General features: G+C 37.3%; 1 protein-coding gene across 6 annotated transcripts in view; it reads left to right on the top strand.

Moving 5' to 3' along the window:
- LOC145994796 (uncharacterized) overlaps positions 1-21,250 on the top strand; it is a 184,369-nt gene that overhangs the window by 57,375 nt on the left and 105,744 nt on the right. For all 6 annotated transcript variants that reach the window (XM_083131089.1, XM_083131088.1, XM_083131090.1 and 3 more), the window contains 3 exons: positions 4,712-6,632; positions 8,226-8,385; positions 12,546-12,677. In XM_083131089.1, coding sequence (XP_082987215.1) covers positions 4,712-6,632; positions 8,226-8,385; positions 12,546-12,677 — 2,213 coding nt within the window. The remainder of the gene's footprint in view (positions 1-4,711; positions 6,633-8,225; positions 8,386-12,545; positions 12,678-21,250) is intronic.

Here is a 21,250-nt window from a genome sequence, read left to right as displayed (position 1 = left end):
ATTTGCATTAAGTGTTAACAAGAAAGTACCACGAGACTACGAAACTAATCTTTACTACCTGTTGTGAGCTTGTCTTTTGTTATTGCTGACTATTCTGAGGATGCCAGGTTTTCAACAAAACAAGGAAATTACGATCCATCAAACATATGCTGCAGTTTTTGACTCGCTTTGACTGTTTGCACCGAAGCGTCTAGTTGGTTGCACGGTGCAACACCGAGTCGTTGATTTCGATTTAAGTAATGTATTTGGTTGTCTGCACCTTCTCCACTACCTTTCGGACCGGTGTATGTTTGGTGTATGGTCGCGTGGTGCGTTTTAACTAATCAAATGACCGTTTAAAGCAACATACAACTCGAACACCGCTTTCCGTCTAGTTGGCTGAACGTAATTTCCTTGCACCACTTTGACACTGGATACGTGCACTGCACCGAGTGTTAAAAAGTGCAGCCAACTAGACTGGGCTATGAACTTTTATTAACCAACTTGGTCAGTGTACATACTCTGTTACGGAAATCTCTGGAGCGAGTGAACGAAAGCAAGTAGTGACTCGAGAAGGCTCGACCAATGAACACGTGCGAAGGAACGGGATTGCGCGGAAGGGGGGAAAGCGACTGCAGGTACCAGTCTTTGGTAGCAGCGTGTTTTGCTTCGCCCCGCCCACTCGCTTTCTTCCCTTCTCTATTGTTTTAACCGGCCTTGCCCCAGAGATTCCCAAGATAGTGTATAGTTTACTTCTCAAACTATACTACAGGGTGGCACAAAAGTCGTCATGTGCATATGACTGGAGAAAATGTATCTATTCGATGTGCTCACCAAATACATATGACCACACGCAATTGTCAGTCACGGAGACTTCTGAGTTGAAAGCAAATGCGTGTCCTTGACTACTCTCGAACATGTTATGTACTGAGACACGGCACACCTACTGAATTCTTTCTTCCAGCTGTTGTGTGTACTGGATCTTTTTCCGGCTCCCCGTCTACGTCCAACGGGGTTAGTTCGGGTGAGTTTGGAGGCCACTGAACAGGGAAATAAATATTGTTGTGTATGTATAGCGACTGTTGAACCTCGGTAGTCTGAACCGTAATGTACGGCGTAAGAATTGCGGTGGGTAGTTGATGACTTGAAAACATTTTTGCAAGGAGCATTCTAAATTATTTACTAATTATAACGTATTGAGCCTTCGAATTGGGATTTTTTCTAGAAAACCTGGAATTATACTTGAATTTTTCTTTTCACTGTAGCATCCTAAAAACGTAATTGAATAATATATGAAGGGCCAGGGGAAAAACGATGAATGTTCATTCGAGACGATTTGCCAGGAAATGAAAAACAAAGTATTTCTTTTCATAAGTACTTTAATATATGCCAAAATAATAATGCGTTTTTCAGGCACTTCTCATCGTTTCCCAACCAAGGCCGTTCTCATTCTTATAGTACAGCTTCTGAACTATCAAATGGCGCTGCGATCTCAAAATGGGCGAAAAATCGACATTCATCGTTTTTCCCCCTGGGTCTCCATATAAACATAAACGTTTCATATTGGCAATTGCGATAAAACTTATGACAATGTTGATACATAATAATTGCTTTATATCGTCGGTCTTGTGAATTGAGGCTCAAGTAAATATGCTACAATCAACGATCACGCTCAAATGTCGAGTGGGAATGTAAGAGTAACTGGTATACACCTCGCATTCGATTGACTCTCCAGAAGAACGTTTTTCGCTTCCTGCGATCTATACTTCAAATCCTATATGTTTTCAATATAACCTGCTTTTGCAGGCGCAGATACGTATTAATCCTTCCAGTTAAAAGTAAAATGAAATCGTGATCAGATGAAAGTTATTATATTAAAGCTAGTTTTGATGTTCACACACTTTCAACTTCCAATTACCGCGAGTACTTTCACTCGGGTTTCGTTTCATCTATAGTGTTTATCTCACTTGAACTTTCCTCTCTCGATGCTTATCGACAATATATATTTTTTCCGTGGGTTCTGACCTCGTTTCTGTGTTTGAAACCCCGTCCGTTTCACCACGAGTAGGCAAAACCATCAACGAATTACACATTTGTTGACAGTTTTAAAAGAGTGAAATGTTCACTAAAGTTGTGGAACAACTTTTCATTTTTATGAATATTAGCGTTTTGTTTCCATTGTGAAAAAGGAAAGCTTTTGTACATCAGCATTAAAATAATAATGACCTAACTTGCGAGATATGGCATATGTGGAAACTAGAGTTGCAAAAAAGTCGGCTTTTTTGGGGGAAAAAACTGAAATTTTGGCTTTTTTTGCTTTTTACCAATTACAGGTAACCTATTTCACTTGAAGTTACTGTTATGAGTTTACAGGTTTGTAGTGACATATTTTACAACTAGCTAAAAGAAATTACATCATGTAGCAACCAGAAGACAGATATTGGCCAATTCCAGTGTACACATATTGCATAGTGGTTCAGATACAATTTTAACCAAAGCTAACTGAGGAGTTATTGGGGGGGGGGGGGGGCGCTTCGCAGCCCACCACCTCTATTTTTTTAGATTTTTCAACTGTTTGAAAATAATAAATTACATTGTTTCCTAGGATGTTCCCAATATTTATTTATTACTTTTGTACATAAAAACATAAATGTAATTTAATTAGGAGGCAAAATGCACTTGGTGAGCATATCAGGCGCCATCTTTGAATGTGTCATTCGAGAAACTCATGCAAGTGAAAGTGTATAATTGGTTGGTAATGATAGTAATTATTGTAATTATTATATTTAATAAACAAATACACTTCTGCAAACTAGAAAGCATTAATAAAAATTAGTTTGTATTTTGTGAGTTTTAGTGAATGAAAAAATATAGCCTATATCAGACACATGCAATAATTGGTTATTTTTATTAATGATAGTAATTTTTGTAATTATTATAATTAATAAATAACTGCTTATGTATTCAGCTTCGGTCTGAATATGTTAGCTACTTCATCAGAGATTAAATTTCATTTAGCCTGTAAATCACAGAGAACAAATTGCAAGTACTGTTGATGGAAAAGGCCTGCTCTTTGATAGAATGTTCCTTTTATAATCATGAATGGGTCTCTGGAGTGGAATAAAGTAATGCTGTAGCCTTGTAATAAGAAGGGGTCTGAGGTTCAATCCTCAGTGGAGGTAGAGTGCTCTGGATCTCATTTCAAACTGTAGGTCCGTGCCAGATTATTATTATTATTATTTTGCCATTTGTGGCCAGTCTTATTTGCTTCTACTTCAGTTTTAGTGCCAGTGTTTTTCAACCGCTGGGCTGTTTTCTATCTAAATAGTAGATTCAAGTCTGAACGTGTATACACCACCAAAGTATTTTCAATTCAATTTGAATTTTATTATTTGTGAAGTAATAATAATAATAATAGCTAAAGTTTCTATGGCTGAAGGACAAGATATGAAATCTTACTCTGGCCTCCCTGAGAAAAAATCCTGCGGCCAACCTAGATATATATGCTAACAAGTGTAAGTGTTGTACCTATTTTGTCAGACTGAGAACAAGGCTTAGAAAGAAGTTTGTGGTATGCAATTTGATTTTAACTATTTTCCACCAAGGATATTAAGCATTTGAACATGATATATTTTGCAACCCTGTGTGTAAAAAGGAGTGAACAATTTGCAAAATGCTTCAGAAATGAGAAAGTGAAGTAGAAAATTAAATAATCGATATATACCTGGGTCGTTCAAGTCAATCGGGGACTTTTTTTTTTAAGAAATAGAAGAACAAATTTCAAAGTGTGGTAACTGGATTTATTTTTCCACATAACCTCCTGCTACAGTTATACACTTATCCCGGCATTTAACTAACGCCTGGAATGATTCGGCATAGAGAGATTTATCATTACGGCGGAACCATTGTAGGACAGCATTCTTCACTTCATCATCAGTGTTGAAATGTTTTCCTGCAAGGAATTCCTTCAGGGGTCCAAACAGGTGAAAATCACTTGGCTCTAAGTCAGGACTATAGGGGGTGGGGGTGGTAATATCCACCAGCCGATTTCCTGGAATGTTTGGAATGTGCGTTGAGTGGTATGCGGTCGTGCATTGTCTTGCAAAAAAGAGAACACCCTTTGTGATGAAACCCGGACGTTTCTTCCGTAAACTCTTATGCACATCACGCAGAACACGGCAGTAATGCTCACTGTTGATAGTGACACCATGGGGTAAAAGATCAACGTGAATAATCCCCTGTTTATCCAAAAAGACACATTCCACGTGCTATATGTTCCCAGGAATGACTGCCGTGGCTCTGATCCACCACGACCGGGATCGTCAGTAATAGAGATACGGCCATCTTTGAAGCGCTTACACCATTCAAATGTCTTACTGCGACAGAGTGTCTCATGACCGTACTGAGCCTGAAGTCTTCTGTAAATTTCAGCAGGTTTTCTGTCCTCGTTCACTAAAAACTTCATCACAACACGCTGTTCCATGTAGACGTTCATACTGTTGTCCGCCATCTTGAATAACGGTCTATTCAGAAGCGTGGGATATGAGCGTCGTCTACCAGTAACAGCACACAGTTGCCAGTTCCTACTGCATACAAAACCTCCAGCCTAGGCGTCTATTTAAACCTGGAAGAAAAAAAAGTCCCCGATTGACTTGAACGCCCCTCGTAGTACACATTTATGCTACGCTTCTATGATTCACTGTGGTAATTTCAGATTTTTTTCAATTTTTAGGGTGAGAAAGGCTCGAAGAGGTCAACACCATACACTAGAGGTCAGGCCACATCTTTTGGCTTCAAAAGGCATCCACCAGCAGTCATGAAGACACCGGCAACAGACTCTGCTAACAAGCCAAAGCCGACATCAGCAATCAAGCCACCACAACGATCAACTTCACAAGCTTCCCTCAACTCAGACAGCCCACTCTCTTCAGGGAGATCCACCCCTAAGTCAAGGTCAAGGGAAAACATAAACCGGGTCCCAAGTCGTGTGAATCGTTTTGGATTTCGAACTGTAATCTCATCCTCCGAGAAGGAGACAGTAGCAGATGCCAATTGTAATATGATATCCAGCCAGGATGTGCAGAATCTCTTAAACAAGTCAACTGACTCCAAGCTGTCTGTGAAACAACGTCCTAAGAGTAGTGGAAAGTCACCAACAGTGTCGAGCGCAAGTTTAACTCTTTCTTCACCTTGTAGTGGTAACGCAAAGTCAAAAGTGCCAGGACCGGTTCAAAGTATTAAAACCTCACGATACACTTTACAGAGCAGGCAACTGCCTCAACCGCAAGTCCCGCTAATAGCTAAACCATTAATATCACCATCGACAAATAGGTTAGTTAATGCAGATGGTAGCCAGGTGTCGAAAATAGCGAAGACAGCAGCGAACAGGAAAATGGCCCAGGAAGAACAGAGAGATGGTTCCTTAGATTCGCTTAATGAAGCCGAAGATTCTGGTTTGGGAACATTGGAAAGTGAACGTGTGGGTGAGGGAGAAACAGACACTCTTCTTGACATAGAGCAGATAGATTCATCTGAATTGTGGCTAAGAGATTCCGGTAGAGCTCTCAGCCCGTCGAAGAGACGGCCAAGAACATTGGAGATGGTAGTACATAACAATTCAGGTGTGTTTGAACTTCGGGAGAAGCAGGAGCAAGGGTTGATGAGAGGGATCAAGAGGGATGAAGCCAAATGTGGTGTTCCACGACCAATAAATAGTGGAGTAGTCCGTCAAAAAGCTATGATATATCAGAAAAAGTCCAGTCCAGTTACAGAAGTACCAAATAAACCAGTAGGTATTGCAAAGAAGATACCTCGTGATGCAACAAAGTGTGATGAAATTAATAAGATAACTCTCGACACTGGAAGACTGTTGCTGGGTGCACCCGTTACTCATTTGACAAGTGTGAAACGTGATAATCAGGATGAAGGTCTTGGAGAGGAGGAAAAGGCTTGGAGAGATCGCTCGTGTACGGAAAAAGGAAAGTCACCTATTGAAGATGATGACGACGAAGATGAGTCCATAACAGTGATGCCGGAACAGCAGGGATCAGGTGACGGAACTCCAAGTGATGATCAAGAAGACTGGGGACCAGGGGAAGCCATGGCAGATGACTTCAGTGAAGATAGTCGTGCATTTTCAGTCGGTGCTAGTACATCCGAGACAGTTACTTTCCGTGATGGGGCAGGCGAAGATGTCGCCTTTGAATTTCCTTCAGAAGCAGCACCCAGTGGGAAGAAACATCCCGGTCCTCATGCAGTGCATTTGACCATTGAAATACCACCTTCGAATCCAAGCTCTGCTCTTACTGTTGTGTCTCCCCTTGAAAAGTCAGTGGACAGTTTATTTAGCAGCACAGATGCCATGTCTTCTTCATCATCAGAGGGTACAGGTCAAAGTCCTCCAAGACCAGCTACATTGGAAGTGATCTCACCCCCTACAGGAGGCAGTGAAAACTCGTGGGAACAGTCTGGCATACTGAGTCCTTCACCAACATCCAATTCACTGTCGGAGGCTGATCAAAGGGATTTCCTGATAGACGATGAGATTGCTGATCAACCTGGTTTAACATTTGGGCAGCAAGATGTCTCTAGTAAGCCAAATGCAGAAAGTTTCCTACAGACTGACAACACACTAGTGGAACTTTCAAAATCTGGTGAGTGGTAAATTTGCATACTGTTATTTTTAGATTATTATTAAATGAAACTGCAGTTGCCATCCCATCATGTAATTGAAATTACGATGTCACTGAGCTAACCCAAAGAAAAATAACTGTTTTTGTTTACAAACACAACAATTACACAATTTAATATTATTAACAGGTACTGCATCAAATTTCAAGTTGACCACAAGATTCCGTTTCAAGAGTTTGTTGCACTTAAAACATTGGCTCATTTCTTTTAGTAAAAACAATCTTGTCTTATAATACTCATGGCATAAACACAGTTAAAATTTCCTGCCTTGTAAAAGTAATAATAATAATTATTTCTATCATCACTGTTTTTACAAAGAAGTGGATTATTGCATTTTTTCGAGAAAACGGAATGGTGATACTGAAATTATAAACAAAATATTTAGGTGATACTTCAGAATTTTTTGAAGTCAGAATTTGATAATATTAAAGCATTTTAAGGTTAAAATTCTTATATTTGTAGCAAAAAAGAAGTCGAAAATTCACTTCTTTTTATAATGTAATAGGTTAACAATTCCATATTACTTTCAACGTATTAATTGTCTATAGATTTTGGTGAGTAATATGTTGTTCTTAAAACAACATGGAATTATAGTATTATTTATGAAAGTAAATTAATTGAAAGTGAACTTTTCCTGGAGTTCTTCAATCATCAAAATATATATGTATGTGTAATGTCCTTATGGAATATTGAATATTTATTGAGATCAATTTCAGCCCATAACAATTTCAGCCCATAATAATTGTTTGTTTAGTTATTATTTTTTGTCAGAAGGAATAGTTCCTACATCAGATTTATCCAGCTAGGTCAAACAAAACATTTTCAAACTATTTCTGAAAACAACATGACTTTAGAGAACTTAGGCTCTTCCAGAGATGATGTAAAACAAACAAAAGTAGTTTATCCGCAGCAGTTAGAAACATATTAAGTTCACTTAAAGGCAATCTTTAATGTGCATCTTGTACATTGAGGAAGGAAAAGTGGCATGTTAATGGTGATTTTTACAAATTCATTTTTCTTCTAATTGTACAGGCTCCTTAATATTAAATACAAGAGCTGAATAGCAGATACAGTTATAAAGAAATTATGCTAAAAAATCTAACAAGTAAAAATTAAGATGGAAGACTTGTAAAATTTGGTTTGAATTATACATTAAATTTTGCCAAATCCAGATTTAATTGTATTCATATATTGTTTTGGATATATTTGTCATCCAAATATATTAATTTAAATTAATCTGGCAGCACCAAACAACTGGATTATTTGGATCATTCAGATTTACTTTTGCTCTTGCAATATATTCTGGATAATATCAGCCATCTGGATATTTTGGCCATCCAATTTATTGTAGCAATGAAAAGCAAGAAAAAGGGTGTTATTGTATTTCCTGACAACGTATTCTTGTAATGGTACCCTCTTGAGTAAATTGCATGTTATAATCATGTTTAGGGCATAATTTTTATAGAAGTTATGTGCAATGATTGTTTAATTAGAATTAAAAACTCTGGAGTTCAATGAAAAGATATGTTACAGTAATTATCTTATTTATTTCACAGCAAAATGTTCTGGTGCTGAAGATAGTCCTGCTCGGCCTTCTTCTAAAAGCCGAACGACATCTCTTGACACATTGTCTCCTTGTGAAAGCATAACATCAGATGATATGATGCTGGACTATGAGCAAAGTGATGGGAGTACATTCAATGAATCTCTTGACAGGTAAGGAGAGTGGTGTTTTCAAGAGTACCTCATTATTAAATCTTGTGTGTAGAAAACACAGCAACAAAAGTTAAAATCCAAATTTTTGTCAAAAACACCCTTCACTTTGATCACTTTTTAAATTTAAGATTCCCATAGGTGCCACAATGTTAACATCTTCAAGATCAAGCTTCCCCTTTTTCTCAATAGTGTTTCAGCTTATAGCAAGCTCTACCCTCCTCTGTCAGCCATTCATTGATCCTTCATATTTCTTGTAGAATTTCAACCTTACCATATGAAACTAACGTCAGCCATCTCACAAGTAAAGAATGCTTTTACGTGGCATATCTTGCCAGTGGCTATGAACATAGACGTGGGCAAGGTGAGGGCGGCAATTGCCCCCCCTAATCATGGGGATTCGCAGATTTTTCCCAAGATAATAGTGCTGCCCTCTCAAAAAACACTACTTGAATTTCAAATTATGGCATTCCTGCGTCTCCATTACATAACAATTAATGTAAATTACTATGACTGAAATCAAATTATACGTGTGAAATATATACTTTCAGGCTGACATTCGTTTTTGAAGGGGGAGGTGTGGTCATCCTTGCCCCCTCCTTCCAGATGTTCCATGCCATACATTATACTTTCACCTAGAAATTTAGTGTAGAGGAATCTTATCGCTGTTATTAAACGATATTATACGAGAAAATTAAGTTTTTTCAACCCGATGAAAGTTCAAAGCAATTCAGGGGAAGGGGAAGTTGTGAATTCTAGGTGGGGGGGGGGGGCAAACACTGAAGTAAAAGAAAGCAAGAGTAGCAGGACAAGAGGATACTAAAGATGGAATTAGTTTTCACGTATATCTTGAATTCTTTCTTCCAGACGGCCAGGAGCACCTGCAGGAATCCACAGAAAGGCAATTGCCTCCTTGACTTCAAATTTTATACAAATAAATTTTGTAAAATTTTCTTGCTCGCTTCACTCCCATTATCTGCTTTTCTTACAGTCTTGTCAAGTTCATAGCCATAGCTAGGGGGCGGCGGGAGTTATCCCTGGCCGCCGAACAATTTGAATGAGAAAAATTGTAAAAAAGAATATCCTGGCATCCCGTGAAATTTTTTGCGCTCTATTAAATCAATACTGTTTCCAATTTGCAAAAAATTGCATAGAAAAATTTGCTTGCTCGCTTCGCTCGCAATTTGTTCTCTGTAACACATTGGAAATTTCCAGAGAGAGAAGTAAGAACAACTAAGTGCTTCAGACAGTTGCTGCTATAACAGTTTCGTTTGGAGGAAAAGGAGCGTGCACATTTCAGAGACAATTTATATCATTTTTGTTTTTTGTTTCTTATGGAGTGGATGAATTGATTATATAATGTGCACGCACACACATCAATGCAATAAAGCTAAAACGGTGAAATAAATTGAAGTTTTTCTTTCCGGACTGAACTTTCAAGTCTTTTGATCCCCCTAATCGGAGGGTTTGCACATGCCTATGGCTACCTTCTATGCAATTTTTTGAGAGTCATACATGCTCTGACTCTGTGGTCGCATGGTCTGTAGAACCCTTCCTTATTCATTCTGTAATCAAATCCTATGGGTGTTTATTAATTGAGTTACCTTCCTGAATGTAGATGTCCTTTATAGTTCAAATGTGGTGGGACTCCAATAAATTAGATACATTACTTCTTTAGATGAATACTCGTTACCCCCACACCCCCTATACGCCTTCATGGCATGGTGCTAAGCACAGGGGAGCACTTTACCTTTTTACTCATGCACTATATCAAGGAAGATACGCCATTCTCAAGTGGAATGGGAAGTGGCTTAAGACGTTATTTTCACTTTATAGTTCTATCTGTTTTAAACTGTACAACTTTTATTACTAGCAAAACTAACATAGTTAAATTTATAGCACAAGAACAGTTAAAATTTACTAATAGAAATAAATATTAAATCCATGTTATTCGTTCAATATATTTCTTATTTTGCCTGTCAATTTCAGTGCTGCCATTCACAAAGATTGTTTGTTTTGTTTCTATTCTGTTGAAAAACAATTAATACATTTTTCTCCAGTACCATGAATTGAAGAAGTGTGATCAACACACGGATCTTGCCATATTTTAGATAATTTAAGGACTTGGGAATAAAACATGGAAAGTGACATTTTGGTCATTATTGAGTTTTTCAAGGTATAGAGAACCATCCCTCAATTTTCGCGTATAATTGCCATATCATGCAATTTGCATTGGACTCATTGAACATGAACATGAAAACTATTTATGTTCAGTACATCTTCTAATAACCTCAATTATGACCAAAATTTCACTTACTGACTCCTTCAATTGTAATCACTGTGATTTTTCGAATAATAATCAGAACAACATAAGAATTGGTTAAAGAATGAAAATAAAAATAATAAAATTGATTCTAGACAATTATTCTTCTGCATATTGACATCTACTTTTTCATACACTATTTAACATCATGGGCAGCCATTTGCTTCTTATTACCAAAGTTGATATTTAAAAAAAAAAATTTTCTCATGTTATCAGACCCAGTGGAGCTAAAAGAAGAAACTAGTACCATTAATCACACACACGTTGTGCTGAATCAGATCTGATCTTTCAGTTCAATTGACTCTGATATGAACGAGAAGTTGGTGAAATTTCATTGCTTGTGATAATATTAAAAGTGAATATATTGCACTTTCCTGAACAAGCCATAGACAGTACCTTGTGCCTGATGTGCATATATGGTTGCTTTGTTGTCTGCCCACTCCTTATATTTCTTGCTTAGTGTTGCAAATTGTGGCCGCGGTGGCTCAGTCGGTAACGCGTCTGACTACCATGCTCAAGGTCCCGGGTTCGATCCCCGGCCGGTTCAAATCCGGGAACTTTTCTAACGGTGAAAGCGGCCCCGGCGCCCACCCAGCGTCGAATAACATGGGTACCTGGGGGAAACCCTGGGGGGTAAAGGCGGTCAGGGGCGTGATGCTGATCACATCACCCCCACTCACGACCGGATCAAGAAAGTGTGGGGCGTTATCCCCACACCCCCTATACGCCTTCATGGCATGGTGCTATGCACAGGGGAACACTTTACCTTTTTTTTAGTGTTGCAAATTGATATCTTCTTGCCTTCCTTCATTTGAAGTCAAAGTTGAAATTAGTAAGTGATTTTGCAAGTGATGCTTACAATTGAGAAGAACCATATTCTACTTTTTCGTGAATCAAGAGATGAGCAAGCATTCCGCTACCTCCTGCCTTCAACAAATTAAAATCAGATACTGGTTTTGGTGGTGAAACACATTTTTCTGTTCACTGAGCCAGAAAAGCATGTTGAGTGGTCAACTCATGACCTTGCCACCTTATAGTTCTGGATTCAGGTCATAAGTATCACTTTATATTTGTTACTTCATCAATTTCATCATATTATTCATCCCTTCATTACCGATGATTTAGAGGTACAAAATAAGCTGTCAATCATTTGATTGTACATAGGGCTGAGCCGATAGAACTTGGAACTGATCCTGATACTGATGTTGATACTCTTACTGATTGTAATAATTAAAAGTTGTTCAAAATGTTGATCAATATTAGTGTGTAAGTATCCCACTCCAATTATATGCAGCATTTTACCAAGAATTTACCAAATATTCAAGAATTACATCAGAATATTAAAATGCATGTTATGTTATCACCAAATCCAGTTTTTCTCATAAAACTGGTGCAAAGTAAAATAAAAATTCGAATTTTGCATAATTTTCAGGATAATTAGACTGTGAAAGTATTGCGTGGCATTTTTGAGGATCCGCGAAGGACCAAAATACCAGAAAGTATTGGTCCGGTATCTGTAAATAAATTTCAGATACATTGTCATTTACGTTGGCTCAACCCTAATTGTGTATAATTTATTGCATGCCATATTTTTAAGTGTCAGTTCAAGGTTTTGTATTTTTTTTTGTTGTTTATGCTAAGGCTCTGTACAAAATTTGTCTATTTCGTTTTGAATTCTGATGTTCACGCATGATCAGGCTGTGTGAGAACTACACTTTTTAAGTTTCTTGATGCCAACTTTTATTGCACATTTCATTTACTTTCTAAAATAATACATAGACGTATATTAGCATGATATATTGGATCTCAAATATACATTTTCATGTGCTTTTTTTTTCAGGTTAGAATGTGTTTCTTTGGGAGAAGCTTCTCCATTACGAAAAGCCTTTGACTTAGATGATTGTCGCTCGTCTGCATCTGATGATCTCCTTCGAGAATGGTCAACTTTACTCGACATGCACACAAAAGATGGGTAAGTAGAGATGCTTTCATAATTGTGTTGAATTTAATTGATGTTCCTACCTGCAAGACAATTTCAAACTCATAAAATTCCCTTAATACTTACAGTAGATGCAAGAATTTAACAAAGTAAAATGAATTAATTTACTTCGATAAGCCATCTCAAAGTAGATGCTGCGGCATGAAATCTTGGCACATGTAGGAATATTAATTATTTTCAAAATTGATCTTTCTTTTCATTTTTCTTGTAATATTCTGCTTTTATTGATTGCCTTTTCATTACAGATTCAGGTTCTATCTTGTTGTCTGTCAGTTTTTTGTGTTCCATCAATATTTATTGGAGTCCAATGTTAATTTTTATCTGTATTAGGTTCTGTTGGATCTTATACTAACATTGTAGGAGAATATTGTGTTTTGGGTGACAGAGAAATATACAACTGGATTATATGACATTGCAAATTCACAACTTTTGTGCACAAAACAAGCTACATTTCTTGTATACAAGCCTCGAAATCTGCAGAATTTAGCTGACCTGTGAATAAACATGGATTAGTCCAAATAGAAAAAGAAATATTGATAAATTTGAATTTCCATGACAGCAGGGTGATACTGACTTGTGCAGCAGAAGTGTACATTGAAAGGAGTTTGAAAGCACAAAATATACATTTTACAGGTTAATCAGGGGTTAAAAAAAAATTGGATAATATTTCAGATGCATTTGTATTTTCTTTGATGAAGAGGTGACAAACATTACCATACAGGAGATCAAAGAGTATGCAGAATAATAAATTTGGAGCAGTACTTCTGAATCGTTTTTTTAATTTGGAACTGGAACTACTCAATGGTGTAGTGGTAATGCTGTTGCCTTGTAAGCAAGAGGGGTCTAGGGTTCTTCTCCCAGTGGAGGCATATTGCACAGTAGTTTCAATCCCACTTTAAAGTGTAGTATCTAAAGATATCCATTTGGCGGGAATATGGAGAGAGGTAATCTATTTGAATTAACTTACTATTCACTTTTTTAAAAAAAACTGCATGGAAATCAAAATCAATTTTGTCACCTGTCTGGCAGCTTTGGCAGCTTCATTGATTTGGTGTTTTAAGTCCACTTTATGCACAGTAAGGCTAATCGGGACTGGACCTACAGTTTAAAGTGTGATCCGAACCACTGTGCCATGTACCTTCACCGGGTATCAAACCCAGGACCTCTTGATTACAAGGTGACGATGCTACCACTCGTAGGCCTCGGCACATGCTGGGATTGGCACTTTTTGCTCAAAAAATGTATTTCTGGTTAACCCAGAAGAACCAAACTCTGGATTCTGGTAATGTCGGACCTCTGCTTCTAAGTAATAAAAGTGTCAACTCGCTCCAGTCACGTCGTGTGTGAAAATCAAGAAATATCCCAACGTTTGGGTTAGCCAGATTTCATCAGCCATTTTTTAGCATTCTATCATACTAATCGCCACTTGAGTGTGCTCACTCTTTGTTTTCCTGGAAGAGGAGGTCGGACATTACCAGAATCCAAAGTTTTGTTTTTCTAGGTTACCCAGAAATACTTTTTTTTTTTTGACAAAAAGCGCCACCCAGCTTGATTAAAATAAACTTTTTTTTCTGATGAATTGGGGACTAGTAACAGGCAGTACTCAAAGTGAGGGAAACATGAGGAAGATGGTGTCTCCCAGTAAAGAACATTTTCACAAACTAACCCCCAGCTACTGTATTGTCTCCATGTTGACCCATACAACAAACATCCACCCACTTGTCTCCAAATTCAACCAAGTGTCCCCCAAACTTCAATCTATGGTAGCTGGGGATAAGATCTTCTTTTGATTTATGATGATGGGCATAGAGCAGAAGCCCACTATTATGAGTATTTTAACAGAGATGCTTTCTTGGAAACTACCATGTTTTTACAAACAATGATTCAAGACAAGTTTGAAGTGACATGTAATACAAAAACATAATGAACTGGACCTTTTGGGTGGAAAGTTGAGATGGGAAGGTGGCCTACATGTTCTGGCCTGAAACAATGAATGCTAGTTTGAAACAATCTTCATTAATGGTATATTATCTGAAATCAGGCATGTACATTCACTGTATGAGAAATACGTGAAGAGATTATTTATTGACCACAGTAGTTGTAGGGAAGTTTCTAGATTTATCTTTAGAACTCCCTGGTAGATACCGTATTTACTCATGTATAATGCACACTTTTTTCCAAAATTTTTGGACCCAAAAAGTGTGGTGCGTATTTTGCACGGAATAATTTTTTAATGTTTACAGAACCCTATCATGTTATATGTATATCGTTGTAAAGCTTGAATTCTGCAGTTTCTGAATATGGCAAGAGTATTCCATTCAAGATGGTGACACTTATGTACAATGCAGTTGAAATAAGCCCATTACATTCTGATTTTTATGGTACTTTGTAAGAGAGAAAATATAAGGAGAAAGAAAATTATTAAAATGTATTACTGGCCAAACAATATGACATACATGCAGTGTGTAAATGCCTTAATGGAAAAAATCTTGTGCTGCTAACTGCTAGTTTGAGGGTCCTGAATGTGCCTCCTAATTTCATTAGTCATAGCAAAAGTATATATTTTGAAGTTTTTTAGAAAATGTAAAGAGGAAATGAGGAAAACCACTTATAAAAGTTTAAAGGCCATGTGCCACAATTTTTCACTTTGTACTGTAATGTTCTCTGCTTGGTCCACATAGAAAAAAGGTGACTCATTGAATAGGAATGATTTAATTCATTGTTGATCGGCATAGCAACAGCTTTACAACCTACAACTAAGAAAGCCATTTCTTGAATCTGGATTGCACTGTGCATTATATACGAGATATAATTGTTTGTCACTTTTTCCTATCAAGAACCATGGTGCACATTATACACTCACGCTTATTATACACGTGTAAATACAGTAACCCCAGAGAACCTCTTTGCTATGCATCATTAGGAAAGCATTCAATAAGCAATGTTTGGTCTATGTTACTTTGTTAGGCAAGTTCTGGAACTGTGTAATACCCGTGACACAGTTTTACTCAAATTAATCCATTTTTCTTCATTTGGAGATGGACTATGTGGTCTCACTATCGGGTTCTTCAATGTTTGTTCAGTGACATTCTGCCAGATGGATGGGGCTCTTTGAAACACTGTGTGTCAGAGCAGCAGATTATTTGTTGACAATGGATGCAGAAGGGAGGGAGAGAGTGGATAATAAGTTTTGTGAAAGAAAGATAGTTACTGAAAATGTGAGGCTTTTACAGCAGGCCATGGAGACAGACCTCATCACCAAGCTTTTTCACCAACACATGTATTTGAATGGCACAATAGGTCTTCCTTAAAGGCAAGGAATCTGTGGGTAATGGTCTGAGTGGTCTTCAACTGCACATACTCCCTTCAGTGTGGCTCACATCAGGAAGAGGCTATGAGAACAGGAACATGTGACAATACCTTTGTTCTGATGAACTTTGTATCATTCTCTTTTTCATGCATTTTTACGGAAAGATTTAGGAAATAGAAGACTGAATTGTTGACATCTGGTCTTTGTTCCTGGTGCATGATACTTACCAGGCCACACATTGTTATTGTGGTGTGAGAATTTTATGCTAAGCACCAAATAAATGAACTTCATCTGATTTTTTTTCTTTCCCCAAATGCACAATTTGCTGCAATTCATATGAGCAATCCAAAAGCTAGCAACAAATGAGCTGATGAGGATACTGGAAGATGCTTTCTCCAGCTGTTTCTAAAATCTCTAGAGATGCTCACTGTAGCTTGTTGACAGCTGAAGTGGCTACTCTGAAGGGGACTATTAGTTAAAAAGTTAGTTTTCTCAGTTTCTAGAACTAGAGCCACGAACCTTTCCAACAAAAGATTATGTTTCCTCTGATACATATCCACCAAATATAATGTTTTTATTCAACTAGTTTCCTGTCCTAGTCCCACACTATGGCGGTATGGTCTAAGGCAGGCATGTCCAACTTCAATCAAGTAGTGATCTTTTTATTGTCACAACAGGCAGTGAGCTACTATTAATCGTTAATCTTTGCAAAAATTTGTACCTACTCAGCCATTATACATTATAGAAGTTGAATTCAAATAACGTATATTCGTATAATTACAATAGATAACTGTGATCGACCAACAAACGTCCCGCGATCGACCGGTCGATTCGAGTCTATATCAACACTTTGGACATGCCTGGTCTAAGGTATCATGTTTTGGGCTCCATCTATGGGACGTGTGGAGTTTAGAGTCTCCTGTGGATAATGTAACAACTTTACTCCTGAGATTTTGGCCTGTGTATTGGACCAGTGACCCTCCCATCATCGTGAGAAAATTTGGGAGCTACGAATGAGTAGCATAGCTTGATCATGGAAACCTACAACGATGATTGAGGGTTCTTCGTGCTGACCACATGCCACTCCGTAACTGGTTGGATATCTCCCACCTCCTCAAGTTGGGGAACAATCTTTTATGGTCTTTTTAGAAATTGTAATTCCCTTATTTATTGATTTTTTAAAACTCTTGTTCAAAGTTAAAGTACGATATTGCACAATGTTGTGTAATGTACCTTCTGAATAACTTTTTTCTATTATTTGTACTAATAAGAACACTGCAATAACATTTTTGAGATGATTTAATTTCTGACTTTCAAGTCTGTAGTCTGTTGCTCAGTACTGTAGCATTGTCTAGGGGAAGGGGGAAGGGGAAGAGACCAAGATACTTAAGAGAAAATAGGGGATAGTACTTTTGGAAAACATTAGATGCACATGCAACTTACTGTATGGAAACAGTAGACATGATTATATTTGATGGGAAGAAATGATTTCTGTAGAATTACTGGTAAGAGGAAGAAAGATGCACAAGAATCACATGTTTTGAAGTAGTAGACAAACACAGTACCGAATCCTGTATAGAAACAGAACACCTTAATGAAAAACACGATATTCCACTATTTTAAGGGACATATGGTGACACTTAATTCATTGCTCCCTTGTAGCTGAATGGTTAGTTTTTTGTACCTTTGCCGTGAGCATTCTGAATTTTGATTTCCGGTGGGAGTCGAAAATGTTGATACCGAAAGAGCATTGTGAGAACAATTTTCTGGAAAGTGTGTAAATTGGGTTGAATTCATTAGAAACAAAAATTGAGTTGTTAGTTTCATGAATATGTTCTCAAATACTGAGAAATGGTCCATTATGAACAATGCCAACTGGCAGAATTTGACTTAACACCCTATACATGTGCAAGGATATTATTTTTAACTTTCCCATAATCTAAGGAACAGTTTTTCCTTAAAATGCTTTGCACCCACTCGTGAATTAGGGAGCTACTTGAAAAGAAGTAGCACTCACTCTCTCGTTAAGAATAACAACAGGGATGTGACTCAATTTGATTATCGCACATTACCCAGTGAAGAAGAAAAAAAGCACTTGATCAACCATGACCCTCATATCGCTGTTGCACCATGGAGTTTTGTTTGTGAATACTTGTATAAGCCCCCTCTGAATTTGTACTGCTGGAATTACTATGTTTGCTGCTGTAGAATTCAGAAAATATTTGTTGCCTTATGGCAAGCGATAGTGTTCTCATGTTGTACAATATCTTTAAAAATTAGATCATTGGTATTCAGATGTAATAGTGTAGTAAGATATTTAAACTCTTTTGTTCACTGTGATCAAGCAAAGTACTAGTTTAGATAATGTACGATCTGGTAAAGTAAGGTTCTGTGAAAAAGCCTGACGTTCTTTGTTATGGAGTGGTAAGGGTATCATGGTATGATGCCGAGAGTCACAGGTTTGAATCCTAGTAAGGCATGTGTGTGTTGCTCATTTCATGTAATCACAATTCATCATGTTTGTTCCAATTTTGAGAGTAGAAAAGTTATCTAAAACAAACAAACAAAAAGGGGATAACTACAAAGAGACCCAGTTTAAGAGCTATGCAGAGTACTCAGAAGAAGATGTTCTACAAATTTAGTTGAATTGGCAGATTAACTATTTCATTCATATATTTTTCCAAATTTGTTCTTTAGCTATATACTGTATGTACTGTTACTGTCATTGTGGGTTACCCAGTTTTTCAATGCAGAGTTTGTTCTCTTCAAAAACTGTGTGTATGCATCCATTTGTGCCTTATGTGTAGCTGATTGTGGCAGCCTTGTTTGCAGATGAATTGGCACAGTTGGAGAGCCTGAAGAGGATGTGCGGGGACATCTACAACATTGGTGGAGTGAAATAGGAAGGTGTGTGCCATGTGGAGGATGAATAGAACAGGGAAAAGACAATAATGGGAATGAGGAACCTTCTTCTGATGTACTCTGCATGCTATGATATCATTTATCAATGGCAGCATGCCACACTATCAAGTTAATGTTGCATGTTATCAATCGTCAGCTTGCTGTGATTTATGTGAAGTTGCTCATGATTTATCAATTGTAGAACAGTCATTTGGTGCATAGTTGTGGATTGGTTCATTATGAATCTTCTGTGTTGTAATGATGAATATTCCCAATTGCTTTGCGTGAATGGAATAAATAAGTTGTTCCTGTAACAATTCACTCTGTGCCATTTGGTGTTGTTTCTGTAGTGAATTCAGTTCTAGACTTCTCTATGAATTTCAATGTCCTGTTACTCTGCAAGTTATTTCCATGTTTCCTGTTTTTTTCTTTGGAGATAATTTTACAACTTGTTTTAATATCTGTCTGCTGGCTACATTATATATAAAAGAAAGATTTATACAAGTTACTGTGATAATGAAAGATTGAAGTGCCATGTGCTGCCAGCATCATGATAGTTGTTGTATTTTTGTTATTTAGCATCACTGTTCTGCTGCTTTTGTGTAATTGCGATGATAAAGATGAACGAAGATTAGGTGAAATTGATGTAAGTACAGTCACAAAGAAGTGCCAAGGGCAAGTTTCAAACCTTGGAACTTCAGTGAGAAGAATGAAAGTTGACCACTTAATGCACTTGATCAGCAGGCTGGCAACATCATAAATAGTGTAAAAGACTAACATGTAGATACAATCTAAATTTTTGAATCCTCCTGGGTTCTTCAATAGTGATTGCAATAGGAAAATAGGTAAGAAATTAAAAACGGGTTAGAAACTTAAAGCACCATCAATATCAGGAAGTTGCGTCTGTCAGTGAAGGTGGAACCAATTGGACATGGTGTTTTAAGTTTCTAAACTGTTTTTAACCACTTAATTTTAACCCATGTTCATTGTTTTTCCTTTCACAATCTCTGTTGATCATTATTTAAGGTATATGCTTAGATATTAGTAATATACACTATGTTTATTTTTACTGTGGTAGAGCTGCAATGATCCAAATGGACAAGATTGTGAATGTGTGGAGCCCTACCTCCTCACCTCACACTCCCACCCCATATGCCTTCATGATATGTTGCATCCTGCAGGAGGTAGCCTGACCATTTTACCCTTGCATGTTTTGCTGTGGTACAACTAACAAGAAATCCCAGTGTCTTCACAAATTAGCTGTTGGTCAAAATTATCTTTGCACAGTTATGTGACGTGTAACAGTACCAGATTTTCAGACTAATATTTCATTCTTTTAAAAGTATAAGATTGCAGGACTGTTCCAATTTTTAGCCTGCTCCTAACCAAGGTCACTGGTGATTTGACTGAAATGCTGAAAATTTTTGGATTGTGCCACGGTAAGATATTGTAGGACATGAACCGATGTAAATATATATGTGGAACCTCTTGATGAACCTGGTAGTGAGGATGGTTGAAGCTGAAATTTTGATGAGTTTCAGTTTTTTTCAAGTCCACTTTATGCACAGAAGGACTAATTGGGACTGAACCTACAGTTTGATGTGGGATCTGAACCACTATGTGCCTCCACCACGTAACAAAAATGGGACCCCTTGATTACAAGTCTGAAATTTGTTGAGAATGTGGGTATAAGCAGTTGACCTCATTTTGAGAACACTGCTCCGTGTTCTGCTTTGGGTTGTCATGATTAGTCCCACTGTAGACGAAAGCATTTTCCTTAGCATATTTGTTATTTATGCCATGACCAAAATGCTACCATGTAAAGTTAAAAACTTTTATGGCATTTCAGATGCCGTGGCATATTTCATGGCATTTCTCAAAGATAGGATCTATCCTATTTCTGTAGCATTTTTCGTAGCATACCCAATCAGAAGTAACCTCTAGGTCACGAGTGCAGATGTAATGGTGGCTGCTTGAGATGTAAACAATGTATCACTCACATTTTTAAAAGCTGATAACTATTGAACCGAGAGTGAGACTTGACCTTTGCCTAATCCCAAATAACCTTTTAGTTAAGTTCACTGAATGCACAAATAAAAATGTAGATATATCATAATTTCGATTATATATCTATATTAACAGACTTGTACAATCATAATGATAGATAGTATTCCCAGCCATTTATTAGATGTTCAAATTTTATCAACAAATTTTTAAACAAATGAAATATGTATCAGTGTTGAAAACACCTTAATTTTTTTTACAATAAGTTCATAATAATTGTGAATGTCAATATTGGACAGTCGCAAGAGGAATAAAGTTTCCTATAAAACTG

This window comes from Lepisma saccharinum, chromosome 11, assembly GCF_977018435.1.
Source record: "Lepisma saccharinum chromosome 11, izLepSacc3.1, whole genome shotgun sequence".
Taxonomy (NCBI): domain Eukaryota; kingdom Metazoa; phylum Arthropoda; class Insecta; order Zygentoma; family Lepismatidae; genus Lepisma; species Lepisma saccharinum.
This window is presented reverse-complemented; position numbering and strand designations above follow the sequence as displayed.